The 26,438-nt window shown below is 42.1% G+C and overlaps 1 protein-coding gene across 12 annotated transcripts in view; it reads right to left on the reverse strand.

Annotated features, from left to right (window-relative positions):
- Nucleotides 1-26,438, reverse strand: part of slc29a4a (solute carrier family 29 member 4a) — a 266,290-nt gene that overhangs the window by 20,499 nt on the left and 219,353 nt on the right. For 6 of the 12 annotated variants that reach the window (XM_072559348.1, XM_072559345.1, XM_072559349.1 and 3 more), the window contains exons 3-9: nt 25,924-26,159; nt 23,658-23,786; nt 22,019-22,132; nt 13,357-13,485; nt 10,096-10,170; nt 9,181-9,452; nt 5,251-5,401 (exon numbers count right to left, since the gene is read on the reverse strand). In XM_072559348.1, the coding sequence (XP_072415449.1) occupies nt 5,251-5,401; nt 9,181-9,452; nt 10,096-10,170; nt 13,357-13,485; nt 22,019-22,132; nt 23,658-23,786; nt 25,924-26,125 (1,072 nt within the window). In that variant the 5' untranslated portion in view covers nt 26,126-26,159. The remainder of the gene's footprint in view (nt 1-5,250; nt 5,402-9,180; nt 9,453-10,095; nt 10,171-13,356; nt 13,486-22,018; nt 22,133-23,657; nt 23,787-25,923; nt 26,160-26,438) is intronic. The other 6 variants (XM_072559355.1, XM_072559353.1, XM_072559350.1 and 3 more) reach the window with 6 other exon arrangements.

The following is a 26,438-nucleotide window of genomic DNA, read 5'->3' on the forward strand; positions in this document are numbered from 1 at the left end:
TCTATGAAAGTACAGATAAGTAGGATTCCATATTGTTACAAAACAGGTCTATCCTACCCATATTACTTGCTTTAATATTTTTCCAAAAAGTTATCCCAACAGATACTTGAAAGCACCAAATAAAGTGTAGCTAGACTTCCAGAAAGACACAAATACTGTTCCATCTGAGAGACAATGTATAGCCATAAACTAAGTAAAACTTGTAGATGGATAAAGAATTGTTTAGAAGAGAGGGAGCAGTGAGTACTGGTTTGGGTGTGGTGCCAGAGGACGGAATGTTGGCATGCACTCAGTGCAATGAGCTAGGAATCTCCCAGGAGAGCAGTCATTTCTACTTCTGATCTATGTAAATGCCATGAATTCAGACTGCAATATAAACTCCTTAGACTGGTGAATAGTACTAAACCAGATAGGATTTGAGGAGTGCAAAAGCTAGCATCCAAGAAAGCACAGTAGAAAATAGTTAATGGACTCAACTTGCCATAATAGCACCTGAAAGGAAGCCATTTTAGCTCCTTCTACCCTTTGCCAACTTTACGAGGAGTTGGGATTTCACTGACAAGTTCCCTCTTAGCAGGAGTCCGTTGCGCATTTGAGAAGAATCCTGAATTAGGAAATAGGATCTGGGGTTTCAGTAGAGCCTGAGGAAATCTTGCCCTGAAAGAAGAACATTGGCACATATTCTCCTATGGGAAGATGAGCTAAATGACCTCCTCTCACCCTACTTACCTTGATGATGTTTTTGACCACAAGCTGCTTTTTTAAGGCCAAAGGTCAATAGATCATATTGTCTTGATGCTATGTTTATAGTAGAGAATACCTAACATGAAAAGAAATCCAAAGAAGATTGCTGGGCTGAATTAAAAACAATGTTCCCATCCAGATTTCCATTCATCCCCAAGTTTTACTTCAGCATTGATTAAAGAAAAGACACAAGTGAAAGTTTGTTCCCTTGTGCATTTTATCAAGTTAAAGCTGACTTAATGTGATTCTCAGAAACCAAAGTGCTAAATAACTTTCATTTTGCATGCGTACTATTTTATACTCTTCTTGGTTCTAAGTTTGCAGTAAATTTTATGGCCTAGTGATTTTTATTGAACTGTACAAATGAGAACTGAAATAATGTTAGTCATTTTAATCATTCATACCTCCTGAGGCAAGGACAGGTGTTGCTCCCTGTAGGTGACTTAGACTTTTTAAAAATGTACCTATGAAGTGCTACTGTGCCATTTTTCAAAATTTCAGCACACACTCATGCAAGTAAGTTGGAAATCCCAACTCACATGCCAGTTTATCATTTTATTAACCACTTTTCAATCTTGTGCCCTGGAAATCTGGGACTGGCAGCAACCACGTTAAATTTCCTGTTGAGTTCATTGATCCTCACTGAAGTTTCATTCTCCACAAATTCCTTTTGATCGGCAGCATTCACCTCCCACCTCCCACTTCACTGTCCTTCAAACATTTCCTATTTCAAAAATTGTAATTAAATTGGGTCTGTTTTTTAAAGATCTAAAGAAACGAATGTTGAAGTGAAAGAGTCTGAAGTCAGATAGGTTCCCCGTGATGCTAAATTAACTGTTTGAACTGCTTTTGTGATGCATGCATCAAAGAACTGAATGAAAACCAAGATAATTTCACTAATAAGAGTGATACAAATATTGAGTACTTGCAATAAATGAATGTCACCAGCTCACATCAAGGTTAGCTTCAAGCCTAAAGCCCAGATCTTCCAGACTCCAGATTGTTGGAGACAAGGCGTATGTTACAAGAAGCATATGGGGACACCACAGAGGTCTTAATGCACAGACTTATGTAGGTACTGCCTGGGAAATTTGATAGGTAATTCCCCTGCTCCCCAGGAACCCCCACAGACATCTGACTCTCAACTAAATTTGGGGATTATCAACACTGAAGTGAACTGCAACACATTTCAAGAACATATTCATAAGTTTGCAGAAGGGCCATGTAACCTCAACACAGATAATTGTGAGATTTCACATTTTGGTCAAGAAAAGAAGGAAATCACAATGTTACTGGGAAAGTAAGACTCTAAAGGGGGAGTACAATGATCTCAGGAATGCAAATACACAGAAAAATAGAAGTAAAAAGGCCCCAATAAAGCAAATCAAACATGACGGGTTATTTATAAAGAGACAGAATCGAAAAGAACTTTTGCTAATCTTGAATTAGTGTTATAGGGGACAACAGCATGGAAACAGGTCCTTCAGCCCAATATACCTGTGCCGCCCAGTTTTCACAATTAAACTAGTTCTATTTGCCTGTGTTTAGTCCATATCCCTCCATACTTATCCCATCCATGTACCTGTCTAAATGTTTCTTAAATGGCGAAATTGTACTCGCTTCCACTACTCCCTCTGACAGCCTGTTCCACACACTCATCACCCTCTGTGTGAAAAAATTGCCCCACTGGACCCCTCTCCCCTCTCACCTTAAACCAAGCCCTTTAGTTTTAACCTCCCCTATAATGGGGAAAAGCTGTTGGCTTATGATTTTATAGACCTCTATAAAATCACCCCTCATTCTCCTATGCTCCAGGGAAAAAAACCCCAGCTTATCCTTATAATTAAACCTTCCAGCCCAGGTAGCATCTTTCTAGTTTAATAATAACCTTTCTATAGAAGGGGCACTACGTGAAGAATTAAGTCACGTTTGCGTCACACCTGGACCATGACATACAATTCTAGCCGATGAGTTATTTAAAGGATATAGAGACACCATTCTCTCACATCTACTAAGCCCATTTGCAACTGTTCCATGACATCCTTTTCGAAGCTACTTGGATGCTGCCTGAACTGCTGTGCTCTTCCAGCACCACTAATCCAGAATCTGTTTCCAGCATCTGCAGTCATTAATTTTACTTCATTAACTATGCCTAGGGCAACTCTTCCTCCCTGATTCCCTCCACACTTCCTTCAAGAAAAGATCCCTGTACATTTTCCGCTCTGTTCAAATGACATAAATACTGACATTTTCTCTCCATGTCAGTTTTTAAGAGATGTATTTGCACTTGAAAATTCAGGCTTCTTTTATCCTCTGTATCTGGAATTTTAAGCATACATCTTAGTATCCACATTTCAAAGGCCTCTATTTTCTAACAAAGGTTTGTATTTATTGTCCAGGTTTCCAAGACACTCAAAAAAAAAACAGAATGTCATATCTGAAGAGGCTCTTTTCCCTTGTTACAAACTTGAGTTTGCTTGTTCACATATCCATCATATTCACAAAGTTGCATCTGGCTGTACGTCCTTTTCTGCCCTGAGCATTGTATTAATCATTTATTCTAAATTGACAAACTTATACACTATCCCATTGTAACATCATCAGTTGTAATCTGTCTAATGGTAAGTACGTCAGTATACCTTTTGGAGATATACTCGTGATATTCCCACTGTAGCATAAAATGTGAGCTGAGGCATAAAGGTCTCACACTCCACCTTATATCAGATTATCTAAAGCATGACATGCCATTGGAAACTGTGCTACACTGTATCATGTCATTGTTTAATGTTAGTCCAACCACTTACGTGCCTGTAAATGTCATGTTTGTATATAATAGCTAGCTGTAATAAATGCCTTTTGGATTTTTCATTACCACAATATCCATATCTTGAGTTTTATATTAATAGCAATAATATAAGCATTACCACATGTTATGGGCCAGGCCAGACCCCCTCAAAATATTTTAAAAAGGTAGCCTAGACCCTAACTTTTTCTTATGTCAAAGGCAGATGTGAAGTGGATGTTCCAGATACGATGCAGCTGGTCAAACCACTCAGCTTTAAGCAAAATAGAATTTATTTAAACACTACAGCTGAAACACAAAGAAAAGAAAATGGAATTTAGAATAACTTAACTATTGGAAAACCTAACCGACCCAATGCAGTAACTATTATTAATTAACTGTTCTAATACAGTAACATCAATTAAACACACCCCTTGGCAGTAAGGTAGATTCAAACACAGATTCTAACAGGGAGGAGATCGCACAATCAGGTGAGAGATCTCAGAAGAAATTCAGACGCATTCTTTACTGAAGCTTGCAACTCTCCTGGACTCTGACATCTTGTGACTGCTATAGCTATAAACAAACTTGAAGAATCCTGAACTGGGAGAACTGGCCACTCCCCTTCCATTGTTAAACTGTTAATTCCCCTAGACTCCTCTGCACCTCTGCTTTTACAACCTCACTTCAAAAAAACCAAGGAGAAAATAACCTTCTTAAAGTGACAGCATCATCAGACACATCAAGTAAAACATCATGTTGGAGACAAGCATAAATCACCATCCACATTTAATCTTCTTCGAATTTTCTAGTTTCTTCTAATCTTTTTGTGTTTTGTTTTTGACTTTTTAAGAATTCACATTTAATCCATATTCTAGCATTGTAGATTTTAATTGGTTCACAAAATTTTGCAGGACCTCTAGGTAAATTCCCTAAGCACTGCTGTGTCCTTAGAGCATCACAAGTTTGTAACATTCTTGCCTCCAATCTTTAGTCCTGGAAGGGCGAGACTAGAGACCATCTATGTAAGATAATCGGCAATAAATTTAAATAAGAAAGGAATCCTGATGAAGGGCTCCTGCCTGAAACGTCGATTCTCCTGTTCCTCGGATGCTGCATGACCTGCTGTGCTTTTCCAGCACCACACACTTGCGACAGCCACCTGAAGCTACCCTGATTGACAAGTGGAAATTGAACTCCATGCTGATGGCAACAATCTGATCCATTTTGGATGTCCCGTCTTGTGAACCAATCATCATATTGTCTCTCCTCCACACCCTGCAATTTGTTCTGGCCTGGAGCTATGGTTAGTGAGGGTAGAGGCTCCAGTTTCTATCCATCACGCGGCTGACCAGGAATCTCCCCCACTCTCATTTCCTGCCATTGGTGAGCATTGGAAGGATTGATACTGAATCTGTTTAGCTGCTTATGGACACACCTTCACTGGCCAACAACTCCTGGAATGGGACTGAGATCTGGAATGTCTGTCTCAGAGGCAGGGACACTATGCACTGCATAAAATTTCTTCTCCTTATCTATATATCCGATGTAATTTTCTGAACTCATACTAACATAATTGATGCAATATGCCGTGGTGCAATCGCAGTCTGAACATTAACACCATGGAGGTTGGATGAATGATGACTGAGTGTTGGATTGCAGGCAGGTGATTATATTAACACTTGTACGTAACACAACAGGAAAGGATCAAAACAAAAAATTACCTCTGAAACCTGGCCAGGTTCTCCTTAACTTTGACTTTGGTGCATCAAACCTCATGTAGGCAGCAGTGGCTGGAATATCCTGCTCAGCTACATCAGACTGGGGGCTTTCCATTGTACCGTTTTCCTTAGAGAAAAATAGCAGGAAATGCAGCTGTCATTCCCAAAAAGAAAAACTAGGGTGAGTTTTCTGTTTGGGCTAATTAATCTTGGTGGTGAAGGGGCAGATTTTCATCAATACAATCTCAGGCATTATCCCAGTTATTACAGACACCTATTTTGGCCACTGCCTAACTGGTGAAATCCACCATCTTAAACATTTGCACTCAAATTGACCTTTAAAAGAACAATGACTAACTGCCTGTTTAACTACTGCCTTATTCTTTTCACCTTTATCAGGTTCAAGAGAGCATCGGGACATCAAAGAGATGTAGCAGGGCCTCCGCCGGTAGGTGGTATAGGAGGAGGTGGGGCAATTTAACATTTGCTAATGTCCACCAGTTTCACACAACTCCTGATTTCATGAGAACTAATTCTGGCTTTGTGGGATAGTCCACACAAATGATAGTGAATTTGTTTTGCAAACCCCTGGAGTCTTTTGCCATCATGGTGGCTCAGTGGTTAGCACTGCTGCCTCACAGCGCCAGGGACCCAGATTCAATTCCAACCTCGGGCGACTGTGAAATTCGCACATTCTCCCTGTGTCTGCATGGATTTCCTCTGGATGCTCTGGTTTCCTCCCACAGTCCAAAGATGTGCAGGTTAGGTGGATTGGCCATGCTAAATTCCCCATAGCATCCAGGGATGTGCAGGCTACGTGGGATAGCCATTAGAAATGCAGGGGTTTTAGGGTTCAGGTAGGATGCTCTTCAGAGGGTCAGTGTGGACTTGATGGGCTGAATAGTCAACTTCCACACTATAGGGATTCCGTGATTCTATGGAAATGAAAAAGATGTGAAGAATGAATGGCTGATCACCCACTTTATGTCATCCCAGGGCCACGATGTGGAAGTTTCTTGTGTCTAATTTCTAATCTCCTTCAGCATCACAACCAGTAATATTCTGATTTTCAGCCCCACTGAATTTTTTTAATAAATGGTCTGTTTGAATGTTTATCTCCATTGGTAATTATTCTATATCTTCTCAAGATGGTTCTACAGCCCTAGTTGACCCCACCTTTCTTTTCCTTTCAAGCACCAAATGAAGTTTTTCACTTCTAAATAATCCCAATCCTTCAATAAATAACTTATTGATGCTTGGGTGAAGCTTTGGGGTCCCATTCGCAATGCAAAAGCAGCGCTCAGCTTTGAATGGGAGGATAGACAAATGGCCACAACACTTGTGCCATGGCCACTTTGCAAAAGTGCTCCACCTTGAGGAGCTCCAGCTCTAAATTACAAGGCAGTTTTCTGAACCAACTGCACTGCGAGGTTTTTAACCATTAACAAAGGGAGCTTTTACATTATAGTGAGCTCAAACATATCAAACAGGTAAAGGTTGGGATTATCAGATCCAAGAGAACATCGGGACATCAATGAGATGTAGCAGGTCCTCCACTGGTAGGTGGCATTGGAGGGGGAGAAATGAACTGTTCATTGACTGTAGGACTGTCAACGTAGGGAATGGTGTCTTTGGCAGACTGGGAGTGTGTTCAGAGCCATATGCCATGAGGAAAAGGGAGACACAGAAAGAAGAAAAAGGAGAAGCCTGGGAATTGTGAGCTGCAGCACAGCAAAAGCCAAAGCCACGGATAGAGCAGCTCAAAGCCTCTGACAGTGGCTGGAGAAATGGGAAGGAGGTGCAGGCGTCGAACTGCTAGAGGTTGAGGCAGTCAGACTGGGCAATACCAGAGTCTCAAAGACCACAAGGGGAGGAGGAATCCCATCATGTCTGGAAAACCAGCTCATCTGGTTCAAGTGACCACATGGGATTGGCAATAGGAGCTTCACTGCCTGAACACTGCTTCCACTCTGGTGGAAATTATAAAATTATAGTTTCAGTTACATCACAATGTAAACTTTTGCCATAAATTCTGTATTTTATGATTTTATACTCCACAACCACCTGATGAAGGAGCAGCGCTCTGAAAGCTAGTGCTTCCAAGTAAACCTGTTGGACTATAACCCGGTGTTGTGTGATTTTTAATTTTATTTATTCTGGTATTTCTCTTTTAGCATCAATAGTAATTTGCATTTGGAGAAATAGGAGAGTCACCATCTCTATTCGGCTATTCCCCGTTGGGTATTTACACGTTATTTATGCACTCCAGGACTCAGTCCTTGGCCACTTGGGGTTGGTGTCAGCCTGTTCAGTCAGCAATTACAAACCCCTGGGAACTGAAGGGATGGAGATCAAGCCCGTTGCCCAATCTTCTGTGAAAACAATGAATGAAAGAATTCATCGACCAGAAGTGTGAATGTTGTTTTTCCCTTTGTTTGAATTGTTGATGGTTTCCAACATATTGTATTTCCCTTAAAGAAAGAATAATTCCCTGGTCAGTTTAGCCAAAGAGAGGCAGAAGATTGACAGGTATCGTTTAAGAAGGTTGCTGATGTAGAAAGCGAAAGAAGGACATCCAAAAGTCACAGAATAAAGGAGTAGTTTAAAAAAGGATGCAGGCCAATGAATCTGCAGGGGGTTTTTGAAGACCACTCCAGCTGGTTCCCACTCCCACCTCCACTGCCCCCAACCGATTCTTCCCAAAACACTGGAATTTCTTCTTCAAATAAAATTTAACTCTCCTTTGAAAGGTGTTAGTAAATCTGCCCACTTCACCTTGTGAGGCAGTGCATATCTTCACAAAATCATTGTTCAAGTAGGATTTTGCTAATGTTCCTTTAGCTTTCTCATCAATCACCTCAAATCTGTGTCCTCGGGTTATCAATCCTTCAGCTAATGGAAACTATTTATCTTTATTTACCCGATGTAAATTTTTCAGCAGTTTAATGCTGTAGAAAGCTGAGGACAAAAAAAAAACTTTTTAAAAAAAAATCTTGTTAAAGGGATCAGAGTGATGTACTCTTGTCTTTTTTTTATTTACAAGGATAGACTGAAAATAAATTGGCCACTTTCCTAGTGTCTGACTGTGTCACCTATATCAAAACGATAGTACAAAATTGTATCAAATATTTCTACATTGGACAGTCAAAGTTGAAATCTTGGATAAAGTCAATGTTACATTTGACTTAGTTGAGCTTCTCTATAGTAAATTCCAATGCTTATATTCCCCTGCCTTAATCTGCAGCATTCCAAGCAATCACAAAAGTTATCGTACCACTGCCGAGATTAACCTACTACATCCAAAGGGAGCATCCCATTTAAAAGTCAGCTCAAATCTCTTACACCAATTTCCCATGACTGAACCAAATGGTTCATTTGCAAATGCATTGGTCTGGTCTCAGCCATATAGTGAATCATTTAAAATAATCATTTACTTCACTGAAGAAATATAGTGAAACTTCTACTAGTTTCTTTACTGCTAGCAAGTGCAACATCAACTCTTTTCTGATCAAAGACAAGACCTGTGCTTCAAGAAAGTCATGAGGCTCTGTTCGCTCCAGGGAACAGATTTGTCAGACAATCTTTAATAAAGTTAAAAATCACACAACACCAGGTTATAGTCCTGACACTCACCTGATGAAGGAGCAGTGCTCCAAAAGCTAGTGCTTGCAAATAAACCTGTTGGACTGTAACCTGGCATTGTGCAATTTTTAACTTTGTTCACCCGAGTCCAACACCGGCACCCCCAAATCAATCTCTAATGGAGCCATATTTTCTCCAACCTGCAAGCGCATGTTTGGAACATGATTGAAATGGGAAAAGCTTGCAAATCATGGGAGCCAATGTCAAGATTCCCAGGTGCCCTGAGAGAGCTATCCCCTATATCACTCTACATCAAGAGTTTCACTCTTACAATATGAAGTAAAAACTTACGAATCTTACTTCCTCTGTATTGACATTATGATGGACCCGGTAACCTGGGCCCTGATCCACATGACCTTTGTCCTTTAGACGTTCATGACCCCGGCTGCTGTGAGAGGTATAGTATCGGACAAACTGCGTTCTTTTCACCAGCAAGTGCAAGATGAAGCACATGCTCTCCATTCCGATTGAAACGAAGAAGAAGACAATGGTGTTCTTCCTTTCATCAGAAACCAGGAACTTGGTAAAGATTCTGCTGAGTGAAATGATGACGCCAGCAGTGCCTGCAATGGAGAAAAGAAGCTCATAGTATTGATTACTGACGTTAAAGCCAACAACCTTCCACAGATTGATCTTCGAGCCCGCATCCCCCCGCCACTTCTCCCTTATTCCTGGTACTATGGTGTTAGTCCTTCGACACTCAAAATATTAGGTAGAATTGAAAAGCAGGGAATTCATGTTAAACCTGCAGCAAACATTGATTAGACCACACTAAAGGTGTAGTTCTGGCCCATATATATACAGAATATCGAGGCACATGGTAAAGGTTTACAAAGATTTACGAAGATACTGCTTTGAATAATTATGGAGCTAATTCGTAGAGACATTATGTTTTTTGTGCATTTTCCATTGTAATAAAAATTTTGGAGGCTGTTGGGAAAAGATTGTTTGACTGCAAAGAGATGGTTAGAAGCGGAAGCTCACCATAGACTTCCAGGAATACTCCAGTAGTGTTGGCAACTCTAACAGGTGGTAGCAGAAATTAATTATTTCCCAGGATATTTTACACTTAGCTGTTTTTAAAAGAGAAATATGGTACCATTGGCATTAAAACTGTTGATAAGAGATTTTATTTTACCATTATTTTCAATATTTGGGGGTTCTGCTAAAAACTGTTGACTGGAATCGTTCAAAACAAGTACTCACTTTCGCCTGTCATCACCCCTTGGGTGTAGCGTTTGGGCAACATTCCAGTGTAGCCATAGAAACTTGATTGCTGCACTTCATCGCAAAGAAAGAAAATGCACCAAATTAATTGTTGATTTAAACAGCATGATGCTCCCACTTAATCCCAACTTTACTGTGGGGAGGCAATCAGCAATGTCTCAATGTGAGGTCATTCCTCACCAAGTGATGAGGGACCACTGGAAGCAGTGCTCCTCACAGACTGGGCTCTGTCACACATTAAGCAGAGGCCTGGGGTCAACTGATGATTGGAAGGAGACCAAAATAACATCTAAATGGCTGTGAAAGGCTTGGTACAGGAAATAAACACAACAAATGTGAGTAAATGACCAAAAGAAAATGCTCCATTAAACCATCAATGTTTAATCTGCTTGATAAGCTTTCCTGACTAACTGCCATTGTCAGATAGTGACCTCAATGTTCCGCATTCAAATTTGACACAAGCACAGCTTCATTTTCATCAGAGCACTACAGCAATTGTACACTTAGGAAAAAGCAAACACAGACGCTGGTACGTTTACAGCACAGAAAGAAACAGTTGTGCCCCAACTGTACATCAACTCACCTAGTCCCATGTCCCCACCTTTAACACTTCTTGTAACATTTGCCAACTCTCATATTTAGATTCATGGAATAGTGAAACGTCTGAGGTTAAGGCTGACAGTGTGGGGATGGTATGCTTTATTAATAAAGTGCTGCAAAGTGTTTCACAGCTTGTATGACTTCACAATGCCATAGTGAGAGGCTACTGCTCTTGCATTGTTAGTTTACCCACTGACCAGTGCCTCAGGGAGAACTCACTATTTTGTCCTTTATGGTCCCTGATTTTCCTTCTACCTCTAGGACACTGATTCCCTCCATGCACACACTTCCTCATGGCAACGGAGATCTCAGTATATCTGGTTTCCTCAGTACATTCCTCACTAGAATCCCCAAATCTAAATTTCACAGCTTCAGCCAAGATCATTCATATTGCATAGCTCATGCTGAATCCTCCACACCGATCATTGTAGTCCTTATAATGGCCTACTGGCTCATGATTTTCATGTTTCATAGAAAGGGGAGGAGGCCATTCAGCCCCTTGAGCTGTTGTGCCATTCAATTATATTATGGCTGCTTTGTATATGAGCTCCATAGCCTGCCTTGGATTCGTAACTTCAAATTAAATTGGCCTAACAAAATTCTACCAATCTCAACTTTGCAGTTGAACATTCCAATCTTAATTTGGGAAGTGAATTCTAGATGCCCTTAATCTTTCTAATCTTTTAACATTGGAACTTTCAAATCCCTCCACAGTCTGTCCACCTTATCCCAATGATCCCCTTCAGACACAGTGCTCCATATTCAATCTTTTCAGGCCTCATCTTACTCCTGTCCCTACACCCTCTGATCTGTCACTGGCAGCTATTCCTTCAGACACTATTCTTTCATTCTTTGCACCTTCCCCCCGAAACACTCCTCCATCTCTATTTTCAAAAACCTTCTTAAAAGAATTCTGGATATATTGTAGAGCCCTACTGCACCAGAAGAGGCCCTTCAGCCCGAGTCTGTAACAATCTAACCATACCAATTCCACTTTCCAGCACTTGGGCCATAGCTGAGTGTTAAGATATTTTAAGCGTTCACCACATCCTTTGTAAGGGTTTTGAGGTTCTCTGCCTCTGCCGCCCTCCCAGGCAGTGCATTCCAGATTCCCAACCTCTTTCCTCAAATCCCCTCTAAAACTCCTGCCTTTAACCTTAAAATTGTGGCCCCTCATTATTGAGCACCAAATTATCTGTTGGAAAAAGCAGTAATATGGTTGATTCTTTAAATGGTGAAAGATTGCAGCGTGCTGCTGTGCAGAGGGACCTGGATGGCCTTGTGCATGAATCACAAAAAGTTGGTTTGCAAATGCAGCAGGTAATTAAGAAGGGAAATGAAATATTGTCCTTCATTGCTAGAGGGATGGAGTTTAAAAACCGGGAGGTTATGCTGCAGCTGTGTAGGATTCTGGTGAAGCCACACCTGGAGTACTGTGTACTGTTTTGGTCTCCTTATTTGAGAAAGGATGAGATGGCACTGGAGGGGGTGCAGAGGAGGTTCACTAGGTTGATTCCAGAGTTGAGAAGGTTGGTTTATGAGGAGAGATTGAGTAGACGGGCGGGCTATGCACATTGGAATTTAGAAGAATGAGGGGGGATCTTACAGAAAAACATTAAAATTATGAAGAGAATAGATAAGATAGACGCAGGGAGATTGTTTCCACTGTGGGTGAAACTAGAACTAGGGGGCATAGCCTCAGAATAAGGGGGAGCAGTTTAGGACTGAGTTGATGAGGCATTTCTCCACCCGAAAGGTTGTGAATCTGTGGAATTCCCTGCCCAGTGAAGCAGCTGAGGCTATTAACTGAATGTTTTTAAGGAAAAGATAGATTTTTGATCAGCAAGGAAATCAACATTTATGGTGAGTGGGCATGTAAGTGGAGCCGAGTCCATGAAAAGATCAGCCATGATCTGATTGAATGGTGGAGCAGGGTCAAGGGGCCAGGTGGCCTACTCCCGCTGCTGTTTCTTATGTTCTTATGTTCTGTTCCTAGTCTGTTATGTGAGGAGAGCACAGGATGTCCTCCATTCACGTCTCGCCCCTTCTGTTTTAAACAAAATCCGTTCCATTTTCCCAGCATGAAGTGTGTGAGAAAAGAAAAATCACTTATGTGCGATGGCTTTCTGGGTTTGCTTAGTGCTACATTAGGATTACTCACAACACAGTGTACAGACTAAAAGTTGAATGCCCATCTGCACGTACTAATCGAAGTGCTCAGATGAAACCAGGATGAAAGGTGTGCACAACATTGCAAGGAATGGCAGAAACTCATGGCAGGCTCCATCATTCCTCATTCATTTTCCATGTGGTGCCTTAAGGTTGGGGTGAATAGGGGAGGGGGAGAGTGGTGCAAGGTGGGTGAGCAGGGGCAAGACAGCATTAGAATGAGGGAGACACCAGGGCTGTGGTGTTTCCGGTTTTCTCTTGTACCTCGAGGCCATTTGGAATTAGTGCTGACTGCCTCATTATAGCGCTAACCTTAGTTTCTGGTCCCAGTCACTGAGGCTGAGGATTGAGACAATTCAAAAGAGTTGGAAAAAAAATGCATAAACAAGGAAGAAATGGTTGCAATCACGGTGAGGAACGGTAATGACAATTGCAAGTGACTCTCAAAGGGAAGCTGAAGTGCAGCCTTACCTGTGCATCCAAAAGCCACAATGCCCACTGCCACCAGATTGATGGCATATGCCTGCTGTACTGTAAATAGCTCCAGCCAGACGTCACAGATACTCACAAACATTAGGGGGCCCAAAGCAAACAGGTAACCTGCCACCAATCAAACAAACAAAACCCAGTTTAATCCCCAGCCAATATTAATACCACCACCAGCATTAACACTGGTCTCAGTTGATTTTCTGCTTTTCTCATAATGATTTCTACTGCAACTAAAGTAATGCATTCAGGTGACATAGCGATTCGCCTGGTCAAAGAGAATATAAACTGGCAAACAAGACATTTCACACTGGGTGTCTCATCCTTGCTCTGTCTCTACTCAAACAATCAAAACCAAAGTCTCTATTATAGTGTCACTTGTTTCGCTAAATTCAGAGCTGCAGGAGTCAGAGGATGGAGGAGAGAACTGGCTACTTTTTTCATGTTGGGAGGTTGGATGGTCTCTGATTGTAACTGTCCATATTCTATTTTAACAAACCTTTATTGATAAGGTTTTTAATCATAGGCTTACATGAAGTTATTCAGGAATCCAGTCACTCTCAGACACAGTGCTCACATGTGAAACACTTGCTGTGTAACTTATAGTCCAATTGGTCATGTTCTCTTCCATTCTTTTTATGTGCAACAACTTCAACAACACTCAAGAAGCTTAACACCAATTACTTGATTGGCACCACATGCGCAGGCATCCATTCCTTCCCATCACGGATTCTCAGTAGCAGCAGTATGTACTATCTACAAGACACACTGCAGAACTTCAGCAAAGATCCTCAGACAGCACCTTCCAAACCCATGACCACTTCTATCTAGAACGTCAAGGGCAGCAGGTACTTGGGAACACCACCACCTGCAAACTCCCATCCAAGCCACTCACCATCCTGACTTGGAAATATATTGCCATTCTTTTACTGTCACTAGGCCAAAATCATGGGATTCCTTCCCTAAGGGCTCTAAGGGTCAACCTACAGCACATGGACTGCAACGGTTCAACAAGGCAGCTCACCATCTTTTCAAGGGCAACTACATTGAGTATAGGAGTTGGGAGGCTATGTTGCAGCTGTATAGGACCTTGGTTGGGCCACTTTTGGAATAGTGTATGTAATTCTGGTCTCTGTGCTTTAGGAAGAATGTTGTGAAACTTAAAAGGGCCCAGAAACATTTACAAGGATGTTGTCAGGGTTGGAGGGTTTGACCTATCGGGAGAGCCTGAATAGATTGGGGCTATTTTATAAACCTCTATAAGGTCACCCTCAGCCTCTGATGCGACGGAGGCTGAGGGGTGACCTTACAGAGGTTTATAAAATCATGAGGGTCATGGATAGGGTAAGCAGCCGGGTTGGGTGAGTCCAGGACTAGAGGGCATAGGGTTAAGTTGAGTGGGGAAAGATGTAAAAGGGACCTAAGGGGTACATTTTTCATGCAGAAGGTGGTGTATGTATCGAATGAGTTGCCAGAGGAAGGGGTGGAGGCTGGTACAATTACAACATTTAAAAGGCATCTGGATAGGTATATGAATTTAGAAAGATATAGGCCAAATGCAGGTGAATGGGACTAGATTAGGTTAGGATATCTGGGCCAGCATGGATGGGTTGGACCAACAGGTCTGTTTTGATGTTGTATATTTCTATAACTCTACAACTAGGGATGAATAATAACTGCCCACCCAGCCATTGACTCCCATATCCCACAAGTGAATTTATTTTAAACACACGTAAATATTGGATTTTACCAGCCCTCTGGGAATGGGCTGGAGGTGGGCAAGTTCTTTAATACAGTGAGAGCAATGCCCCATTACCTTCACATCACCATCCCATTATATTAGCATTGGGAAGATGGAGGATGGCCCTCTAACCTAGAAGGCAACTGACCCACCCAAAGGCATAACTGACGGCTTTTCCTACTGTCGTTGACACTACCAGCAGTGGGTCAGCCTCTGCTAACTTAATCACTGTCTAGTATCCTTACATATAGACGAAGAAGGACACCATTTCTACTGGGACAACATACCCTACCTAGGACAGTTTCAACAGAGACACGCATGGGAAACTTTTACTTTGCCTGCAGCCACACAACATTGAGGAGTGGGGGCTACAGAGTGACAGAGTTCCAGATTTTCATTCTCATTTGTGCAAAATCACCTCAGACCAGCCTGAAGATGATGGCCCCTAGTGCAGAAGGAAAGAACTGCGCTCTATTTACTCCATGGAATCTTTTTATCATTGAAACACCTCAGTTAGACCATCATGCCTAGGCCTACTCTCAGTGAATTGTAATAATTAATCAATCTGCTACAAGTTGAACTGAGGGAAATCAATGGCTCTCAGGTCAAATATTGGCTGCTTATAGATCGAATTGCTGGAGAACCTTATTCGCTAAATGCAGGTCTCAGTAATTTAGTCAAGAAACAGGGACTTTTTGAGCCTAGTTAGTCAACAAGCCAAGCAAACTAGATGCACTTGAACAACTATAGAGTCATAGAGAAATACAGCATGGAAATAGACGCTTCAGTCCAACTAGTCCATACCAACCATGTTCCCAAACCAAACTAGTCCAACCTGCTTGAGTTTGGCCTATATCCCTCTAAACGTTTCCTATTTATGTACTTACTTATCCAAATGCCTTTTAAACATTGTAACTGTGCTTGCATCCACCACTTCCTCTGGCAGTTCATTCCACAAACTAACCACTCTCTGTGTAAAAATGTTGCTTCTCATGCCCTTTATAATTATTTCTCCTCTTACCTTAAAAAATGCCCCTAGTTTTGAACTCCCCTACCTTAGGGAAAAGACCTTTGCCATTCACCTTATCGATGCCCCTCATGATTGTATAAACTTCTATGATAATAAGAATTTGTTTATTGCTAAACAAGACCCCAAAGCAGCGGTTGGGAATTTTTGTTCCATTGCTGGAAGGTTTTTTCTCTATCAGTATTGTCATGAACTGTAGAAGGCAGCTCACAAAGGATGAGAACAAGACTTACAGCAAATCCCAAGCTGCAGCTGGTGGAGGTGTGGGGTAAAGGGAGGAGCAGGGGTGTTGGGGAGGTGTGGAGGGTCGGCAGGGTGTTAGCCTGCTATTTCTGGGTTGCTGTGGTTCAGGATTACGTCCATTAAGTTGCTGCTACCTTGGTGTGACTTGAGGACTCCTGCTTGGCTAGTGTCTTCTCAAATTAAATGAGTAACAGTCAGCACTCCCTCCCACCATAATTACTGAATGGCGCAATTAATCCAACTGCCCAATACTCTGAAAACAGCCAAAAAAAGGAACAGCAAAATATAACTCAAGGTCTTCAAACTTACACTAACCAGTTGCTGTGGTAATAATCTTCCAGATGATATAAGTTGTTCTATTAGTTCCTTGGTTTTAAAGTCCTCAGTCTTGTTTACAAATGCCATCTTACTTCTTCTCCTTTAGAACAATCGTTAACAACCTTTCCATTTGACCAAACTTTGGTAAGTGTTGTGATGTCTCCTTAGCATGTACTGGGTCAAATTTTGTCTCATAATTAAGCACCTTCTAACATTTTAAAGGGGACTTAAACATGTTCTCGTCGGTCTTTAGTCAATGGTACAGTAAAAGAGCTTTATCTGAATGGTACATTCTCACAGTTTGCTCCTGGTCTTTTTAAAATACTATATACTTTTATTAAAAATTAATGTTTTAATATTACAACAAATACAAAACAATACAATTCAAAACAATACAAAAAAAACAAGTTAAAAAAGTTTTTAAAATCCCAACCCACCCTCATGTGCAAATGTATAAATATATATAGAAAAATACAGAATATAAAAAACCCATCTAACTATTAAACTAAATAAATAATGACCAACAACAAACTAATAAACGGCAATAACTCAGCTCAGCCAAACAAGACACGCATACAGTCACAGTTTAGATTAGATTAGATTCCCTACAGTACGGAAACAGAACCTTTGACCCAACAAGTCCACCCCGACTCTCTGAAGAGTAACCCACATTCCCCACATTTACCCCTGGCTAATGCATCTAACACTACGGGCAATTTAGTATGACCAATTCACCTGACCTGCACATCTTTGGATTGTGGGAGGAAACCGGAGCACCCGGAGGAAACCCACACAGACACGGGGAGAACATGCAAACTCCACACAAACAGTCGCCCGAGGCTGGAATCGAATCCGGGTGCCTTGGATCTGTGAGGCAGCAGTGCTAACCATTGAGCCACCATGCAGCCCCATCTGAGCCACCATGCCGCTCCAGTTCCTCCTACCTGGATAGTGGACCGCAAAACACAATCCTTACAGCTAAGTAAAAGCCCTTGTTAGTGTGGCAGATAAATCTGTGCCCAGATATTCCAAAAAGGGCTGCCATGTCTTATAAAAATTGTCAGTTTTGTGGTGTACCATATTTGTAAGAAAGTCCAAGGAAACATGCTCCATAACAATCTTCCGCCAACCCAACAGGCCAACAAGGGTCTGTCAAAGTAAGCCTTCATGGCTGCCTTCAACCGTGCTTCGAGGAGAGTTGCTGCTCACCCTTCTGTCGCTTCCTACTGGCAGAGTAGAAAATAACTAACCCCCTGGCATAGGCTTTGGCAATTTCCCAAAGGACAGATTGACTACTAACCGAGCCTGATTTAATGTCTAGAAACGCGCGAAATTCCCTCAAGAAATACTCCACAAACTAATTATCCTTGAAGATAAAGGGATCTATTCACCAGTGCCACGAACCCCCCAGTAACATCCTTAATCTTAACCAACACAAGATGTCACCAAGTCCAGGGTTGCCACAGAAAAAAACAGTCCTGGTGTGGCACCTGTGCGGACTGGAAAAAAATGTAAAGTCCCTGTCTGTAGGGTGGAGATGCCTCCAGATGTTCACCAACCTTAACTCCACACACAAATCCACTAATTGTTTAGTTTGTACAGAGGGTATTGGGGGTCCTTTGGGCAACCTGTCTACTGTGGGATCCACGAGACAGTTAAAATCTCCCCCGATAATGATATGCCAGGACTCGAGACTGATCAGTTTAGAAAACGCATCTATCAGTAATTTGAGGGGATGAGCTGGAGGGTAATAAACATTTAAAACACTGTATTCTTCCCCATTTATCAAGCTTTAAGAATTATAAACCTCCCATGTGTGTCTTTAACACAGTCTAGTAACTTAAAGGGGAGATTCCTCCTAACCAATATAGCCACTCCCCTACTTCTGGTATTAAATAATGAAAAGTAAACCCGATCAAAGCCATTCTGCTGTAGTTTCAAATGCTCCCTATCATCCAAGTGTGTCTCCTGTAACAAAGCAAAATCCACCTTCTCCTTTTTAAGAATCAAAAGTATTTTCTTCCTCTTAATTGGTGAGTGACTTCCCTTGATATTCCAGGTACACCATTTAATCAAGTCACTAGCCATAACCTTCTGCAGTACCACTCAGATTCCAGAGAGGAGGAACTCGAACCACAAATCATTGAGCCTTAGTGTCACATGATCCATCAAACATAGAGACTACATAAACTAAAACCAGTACATTTAACAAACCTACAAAAATATCAAAGATCAAAATCAACAAAAACCAAAAAATAAACCAACATATAAAGTGCCAACGGCGCTGAATAAGGTAACATGCCCCCTGCCCAAAAGGGGCAACTACCCATCCCAAACTGCCCATAGGTAGGCATCTGGCCATCCCAATCATTTTTCCACCGCCTAGCGAGAGCCTCACCACAAACACAAGCAGAAAATAAAGTAAATGCACCATAAAATGGCAATATGAATAAAGAAAAGAAAAAGATTTTTTAAGAGAAAAAAGGGGTAAATACCTCACCCATCCTTTGGTATAACGTAACTCAGAAATTGAAAGTACACATCTCAACTGCCACCAAACATAGTTTAAACCAAATTATTACCAATAGAAAATAAATATAGGAAAGGAAAGCTTCAACCGGACTTTCTCTATTTTTGAAAAGAAACAACAAAGGCATAACCAACAATACTACTATTTGTACATACTATTGTTCAGAATAGGTTAATTTGTCCACAAAGTCTCTTGCCTTCTCTGACATGTCAAAAAGATGGATGGATACATCTAAGGTGATCAAAAGCACCGCCATATACCTCAGGGAGTACTGAATCCCAAGCTCCCTCAGTCTTCTCTTGACACCGTCATAAGATTTTCTTTTCTGGATCACTGCCGCTGAGAAGTCCTGGAAGAACATGATCTTAGAGCCCTCGTAAATTAGGGCCTTCGGATCCTTCCCCCGGATTCTGGAAGCTTTCACAATTTTCTCCTTAGCTCTGTAGTGAAGAAACCGCACCAGGAGAGGACCGAGGACGTTGACCCAAACCTGATCTCCGTGCTGTGACCCGGTGTGCCCTCTCGATCTTCAAGCCTCTCATGCCAGCTCCAAGTTAAGGAATTTCGGCAGCTAGTTCTCAATAAATTCCGCAGGCCACTCACCTTCCTTACCCTCAGACACACCGATGATGTGAATGTTTTTTCCTCTGCCCCTGTTCTCAAGATCATCCACTTGGTTGCGCAAATTACGGGCCAGTGTCTCCAGGGCTTGGATCCTATCCTGAGAGGAACTGGCATCAGCTTCCACCACCGTGACTCTATTTTCAACCTCATCCAATTTATTTTCCAGGTCTCCCAGCTGCTGTTCATGCTGCTGCAGCATGACAGAGATCAGGGCCAGCTTCTCCTCTATTTGTTTACCCAGCATCTTGAGATTTTGCGAGATCCAGGACCTGGAAAGTAATCGAGTCTGAGGATCCTGCAGGCTGGGCCTCGGACGCTCCTCCTCTCTTCTTCAGCATCTCTGGACGGCAAGAAATGCAGGTAAGTTAATTGTTTTAGTTTCCTGGGACTCCACTACCTTTCTAGAATCCCAGGATATCATGATGGTCCAGGATTGGTGGGTTAAAAGTTTGTCCCGCTTATGCTGCAGTGCGGAGCTCTGCAAAGCGATCTTCTCAGATCACCACCATCTTGGATCCCCCGCTCCTGGTCTCTTCAATCAGCAGCACAATCACCATTCAACTTCACTTTAGTACATTCAAGAGAAAGTTAAAGATATGGGGATTATAAATGTAGCATAAAATAGACTAAAGATTCATTTCAGATGGCTATTGGACCAGTGGCATTTTAGATTCCTGTGTGCAGACAGTTGCAACATAACCACAGATTGTCTGCTGTCTATCTCCGCTCCCAACAGTGGGTTATCAGGGGTCAGACTAGGGTCAATTCATGATGATACCCTGTCAGACATCACATTAGAGTCGGTCCAGCTTATCCACTGGCTTCAGATTGAGAACTGGGGGGTGAGAACCAGAAACTGAAAAGCCTTAGGTAGGAGCCATAAGGATGGGGTTGAGGGCTGGGGGAGGGTGAGTAATTATTACCCCACCTTGTCAGACCTGAACCCAAGGAGGAGGGCAGTGGAGCTGATGTCAACAGGTTGTTATGCAACCATAGAAAATAGGTGGAGGAGTAGCCCACACAGCCCTTTGAGCCTGGTCCACCATGCAATACAATCATGGCTGGTCATCCAACTCAGTTCCCTGTCTCCAATTTCCCCGTATACCCTTTGACCCTTTAGACGAATATCCTGGGGTCAGGGGTGTAGTTGGTCAGCAAGATCAGGAAGGTGCAATGTCCTTCCACAGCTCCTCACTCAGTTATGTAGTTCCCCTGCTCCCCAGCCTGCTCCTGGAGCAGGGTCATTAAATCCTTCCCAATGAGTCACTGGAGACCATATTAGTTCCAATGATTTTCAAGAAGGATCAGAGAGGGCAAAGGGAGAGACAGCACTGTGGGGGAGTAGGACGATAGTGGAGGAGCCACCCAACATTTCACATTCACTCACCACCCCCATCCCCGACTCCTCCAAAAACTGCAGACCAAGAGAACCAGTCTGATGTTTATGTTTTTTAACTTCTGGCTTGGAGTCATAGAGACGTACAGCACAGAAATAGACCCTTTGGTCCAACCCATCCATACCACCCCAATCAAGTCTGCAATGACCCTTCAAAGAGCATCCCACCCAAAACCTAAACCCCAACCCATCCATGTAACCACACATTTACCATGGCTAATCCGCCTAACCTGTACTTCACAGGGCAATTTAGCATTGCCAATCCACCTAACCTGAACATCTTTGGACTGTGAGAGGAAACCAGAGCACCCAGATGAAACCCCCACAGGCACAGGGAGTATGTGCAAACTCCACACAGGTAGTTGCCTAAGGCTGGTTTTGAACCCAGGTGCCTGGTGCTGTGAGGTATTCGTGCTAACCACTGAGCCACAGTGCCACCCCAGGTTTTGCACTCTCCAACCTTCTCAATGCTCTCAGTCACAGAGTTCGGTTCAATGAAATGCATCAGCTGGCCATTTATGGTTAGATCTTTTCTAATCGGCCTGTTGGGAGATATTATGATAATCTCTGAAACAGGGGAGAACTGGGCACAAGAAGAGCCCTTTACCATTTACGGTAATTCTTCATTGCCCGAGTCTATCATTCGAAGCAAGTCAGTGATGTCTGAGCTCTATTACGAGACACTGGTAGTGCCTGAAGAATGAGCACACAGCATGCTCAATGGTACAAGTCTGGAACCGTGAAGCTCGACAATGCTTCCACACTTACCGACGGTGATGCGGGTGTGCAGACTCAGCAGCTCCACCAGTGCATTGTTCAAAATCACAGCTGCCAACGCTACAAGGATGTACGTGAGACTCATGTCAAACACAATGGATGTTCCTGCACCAGAATGAAAAGGCAGAACACAATTACAAGGCAGCCACCAAAATGTCTTGCCGCTGCAGAAAGAGATTCAAGAACAACGGAGATCAATTTAATCCTTGATCTTCCTTTAGAGGTTACCACTTCTGAAAGCTTTGCTTCAAGGAGTGGAGGGGAATGAAAAGAGATGACTGAGGAAAGACAAATGGTATGGATAAACTACTGAAGAAAAGCAGAAAGACAAGTAAAAAGAGGGGAGAAAATAAAAGAGAAAAATAATTAGTGAGATAAAGAAAATGTTTGAGCCGGAAAAATAGGAGAGAGAAAGGAGCAGAAGATGAAGAGGGAAGAGAGAAAAATATGCATTTGCAAAAATAGAGTTGCATTCAAAGATTGACAGCAGAAATGCAATACTTATCTAATTATTTGACCAATAATTTTAACACAAAGGCATTAGCAGAAACATATACATGAGAAAAACATCAGGAAATTGGAACGTAAGTGGGGAAGACCAGTCCGAGGTACATGATTCGCTGATATCATTTCTTTGTGGCGATGTTAAGGAGCATTATGAACAGCAGAATCCCATCTTACTGACACAGTGCTGAGCATCTCTCATTCAAGCTTATCCAAGTGAGGAACACACTCAGTGGAGACCACATCTCCACCACAACCTGAAAACTCACTTTTATTTCAATGATATATTTCTTCCTTAAAGCTTTTCTCTGTCAAGTTGGTGCACTGTAATGACAAAGCTTAAAAACGGAAATCCTTTTATTAAGGATCATTATCCCATTGAGGAGGCTTCTGGCCATTTTGCCTCCAAAAACCTAATCTGAAAACTCTACTCTTCTTTGGTTAGCTGTGAGGAATAACACCATTGCATCTGGGGCTACCCACCACATTTCAAAAAGAAAATAGAACATATGAACAAACCGACCAATAAAGTTCTTCAAAAAATGTTAATTCACCCTACTTCCTAAGGTTTTCTCATCCATTAAAAAATTCCAGGATTAGACCTCCATCTTCACCAAAAACTAATCAGTTCTTCCTTGGGTTATGCCTTGCCTGTGTGGCAGGGTTTTATTGAAATTCATCCATTAACTTTTGAGATATACTGTTACAAACAGACTAGTAAGGCAAGAAACATTACCTTAATCCATCTTTAGAGACAAGAGGTAATTAACGTTTTTAAGATACACTGAGAGGGTTTAGTAGCTCTCGTTCTATCTCCATTTCAGAGGGACTGCAGTATTTTGCCTCACAATTATACCTCATGTCAGCAGCATCTTGTGAGAGCTGGCATGAGCCACAAACCCCACCCAGACATCAGCTGTAAGTCCCTGTGGTCACTCAAAAGAGGAAGCTGAGCAGATTTGGCCATTTGATGTATCTTGTTTGAGATCAACTATGAGCACAGATCAAACCAGATACCTTCCTGATCTAGAGAACTTGCAGGTAGGGAAGGCAGATCACCCTAAGCTGCTTTGATGACTGTAATGTCCCGTACACTTGTGTATCGTTCCTTGCACAGGAACTGCACCTGGGTATTTTTGGTGAAGGTAATCCACGTCAGTGATGAAGCTGTTGTAAGGCAGTAAGAATCCAACTCCAGCCAAAAGCATCGCAAAGTAAATGCCATGATAGCTGTCCCTGGGCTGTGACTCAACATCTGCAATGTAAAGGTATAAGAGAAGATTAGAGCCCTGCTTTAAGGTTGTTGCTCTATCCTCTTTGTTCTTCACGTAGCAATGGAGTAGGAGCAATTACACTCAAGCCTGCAGCTCTCAGCCATCTATTCATGGGAAAGTGTTATGTTGGGGGTCGCAGACACCAACTGGATAAAAGGCAAGATGAACATAGCCCACTGTCACAGCCAGATTCAGTCTGGATCCATAAAGCAGAGATCAGTGGATCTTGAAACAAAGTCAGAAAATGCTGGAGAAACTCAAAACTGCTTTCTCTCCACAGATGCTGCCAGACCTGCTGAGTTTCTCCATCAATTTCTCTTTTTGCGACAGTCTGGTTCCAGCTGGGATTAGCAACAGTTTAGTAACTGTCCTGTTGTCAGCGATTGCAACCCCCAGCTTTCCCCTTACTCCCAATTCCTGTTAAACCATCTGACCTTTACCCTGTATCTCCCCCAACTCCATTCCCCAAAACCTTACCCTCATCCTCCTCTGAATTGGTCTCTCTATCCTTCTTTGTCGAACTCTAAGCTAGCGCAGTCCTCAGCTTGGCTTCTTTCTTAAGGCAATATAGGTGCCCTTCCTTCTCTCTCTTTGTCAGCCTTGGTCAGGCTTTCTTTCCTATTTTATTTTTGTGTCAGATCCTGACCTGCATGTGCTGTTTGTTTTAAATCAAGGAGCATCATTAGAAAATGCACACTTATAAAGTGGTGCCGATAGATTTCCTTTCAAACTGGATTCTGAACTTCCAGTCTCGGTCTAATGTGACGTTATTGACTGACTGCCGTGAGAGGTCTGAGACATTCCCCGCTGGTGTATCCGGGCATATGTCCATCAAACCGATGGACAACAAAAGGACTTGCCACTTTCTTGACAGCTGTGAATCACAATCAATAATTCAGAAAGTTCAGCAAGGAGTTGAATGTGCTGAATAGACTGATCACAGTGAGAGGCTGGGCTCTGATCTGAGGGTGCTCTTCAGAGAAAGTGGCAACCTTTTATAAAATAAACATTTTATTATATCTAGACCAGGCTGCACCCTGACTACCAGCTGGTGGAAAGGGGAAACTGCTCCTGTAATCTCATCCTGCAGCTTGGTGTGCTGATAGCTGTGTAGATAAATGCAGCAAGTGGTGTGACAATAACCATCCAGATGAGAAGGTCCTGGGATTGATTGATTGTTGATTTGTACTGAATTAGGGGACTTTCTGGGTTAGTAACTAGGCTCAGGAAGTGGAATCGAACAGAGAGTAACCAACTCTGGAGTTCAGTTTTCATAGGGCTTCACAATGCTTTCAAGAATATCGGCACTTTTTCCATTATTTTATCTCCAAAAAACCCAGAAAAGCAGGAATATCTGAAATTGCTTTAAGTTATCTTCATTGCCTTCATCATTTTGAAGAAGGATGAATTTCAGAACCAATTACATCACAACGATTCACAAATACTGAGTTTTATTGACCATTAACATTTTAAAACCTTTAAGACATTGAGTTTTGAACACAGTAGAAGGCAATGCAAAAGAAAAAAAGGAGCTTCACCATAAAAGAGATTAGTATGTTGATCAACAGAAGCGATTAAAGTTAAAACTACAAACTGGGGAAAACTGGTGTGAAAAGGCCTGAGGCCTTGGCTGGAATAAGTAGGTGGCCATAAAATATCATTAATGTCTTCAGGGAAGTAAGGATGGGGTTTATCACCGCCTGTAATATGCTCAGACAATAAATGCTGACCTTGTCTCTGTTTAGGGCTGATGCTGAAATAAGGACGGTAACACAGCTGACATTAAGATATGCAATACAGAAGGCAGTTGGATGACCGTGGGCATATGGTTTGAGTAATCTTGGATTATTTGCTTCATGAACATTGCCTTCCAGGAAAGAACTCAGCCGCTTGGCTTTTGTCTTTGTCACCCTGCTTAGCTGTGCATCTACACATAGGACGGCACCATGTCAACGTGGGATTTTACTGAGCTCCTCGTCCATGAGGTGCTTTTTTGCCCTTGTTAACTATTCTTTTGTGTGCAATTTTAAATGATATCGCTCTGAATTTCTAAACAAGCAATTAAAAACTTGAATTGAACACTCACATCCCCAGAATGAATGGAAACAACATACTCACAGTCACTGTCACACACACATCGGGTATCACCTGGTTCATTGACTATGGACATGCCTGTACTGCCCTGTCTCTGTCTCTCTTTAGTCTGAGGCTCTTCCTCCTCCAATGGGTAGCCATCAAAGCTGAAATTCATCACCACATTTCCCTCGGGCGTCTGGACTGGTGTGCCACTCCTGAAACTTTCTGTGCCCAGGGCAGCCATCCTCAATCTTCTTCACCGGAAAGCTAAAAACCTCCTAGGGGCAGAACAGAAACATTCAGCAGTTGTTTAATCACAACGTCAAGTGTTTTTAAAATCAATTGTAATTGCCTGCGTACGAAAGTAATTTCAGCAAAAGGATTATCTGGTCCAGACAAGCCTAGTGGTGAAAGATGTGAAGCCCAGGGGTTTCAGTTAGTCTCCTAGTTAACAGGCTTTTTACTTTCATCTTTGATCTCAGATCCAAATGTTGAATAAAGTCAGCTGTGAACAAATCAATGCTTCTTCAAGTCAAATACGGAACTTAATCAAAGGA

Source organism: Chiloscyllium punctatum, chromosome 40 (assembly GCF_047496795.1).
Source record: "Chiloscyllium punctatum isolate Juve2018m chromosome 40, sChiPun1.3, whole genome shotgun sequence".
NCBI classification, from domain to species: Eukaryota; Metazoa; Chordata; class Chondrichthyes; order Orectolobiformes; family Hemiscylliidae; genus Chiloscyllium; species Chiloscyllium punctatum.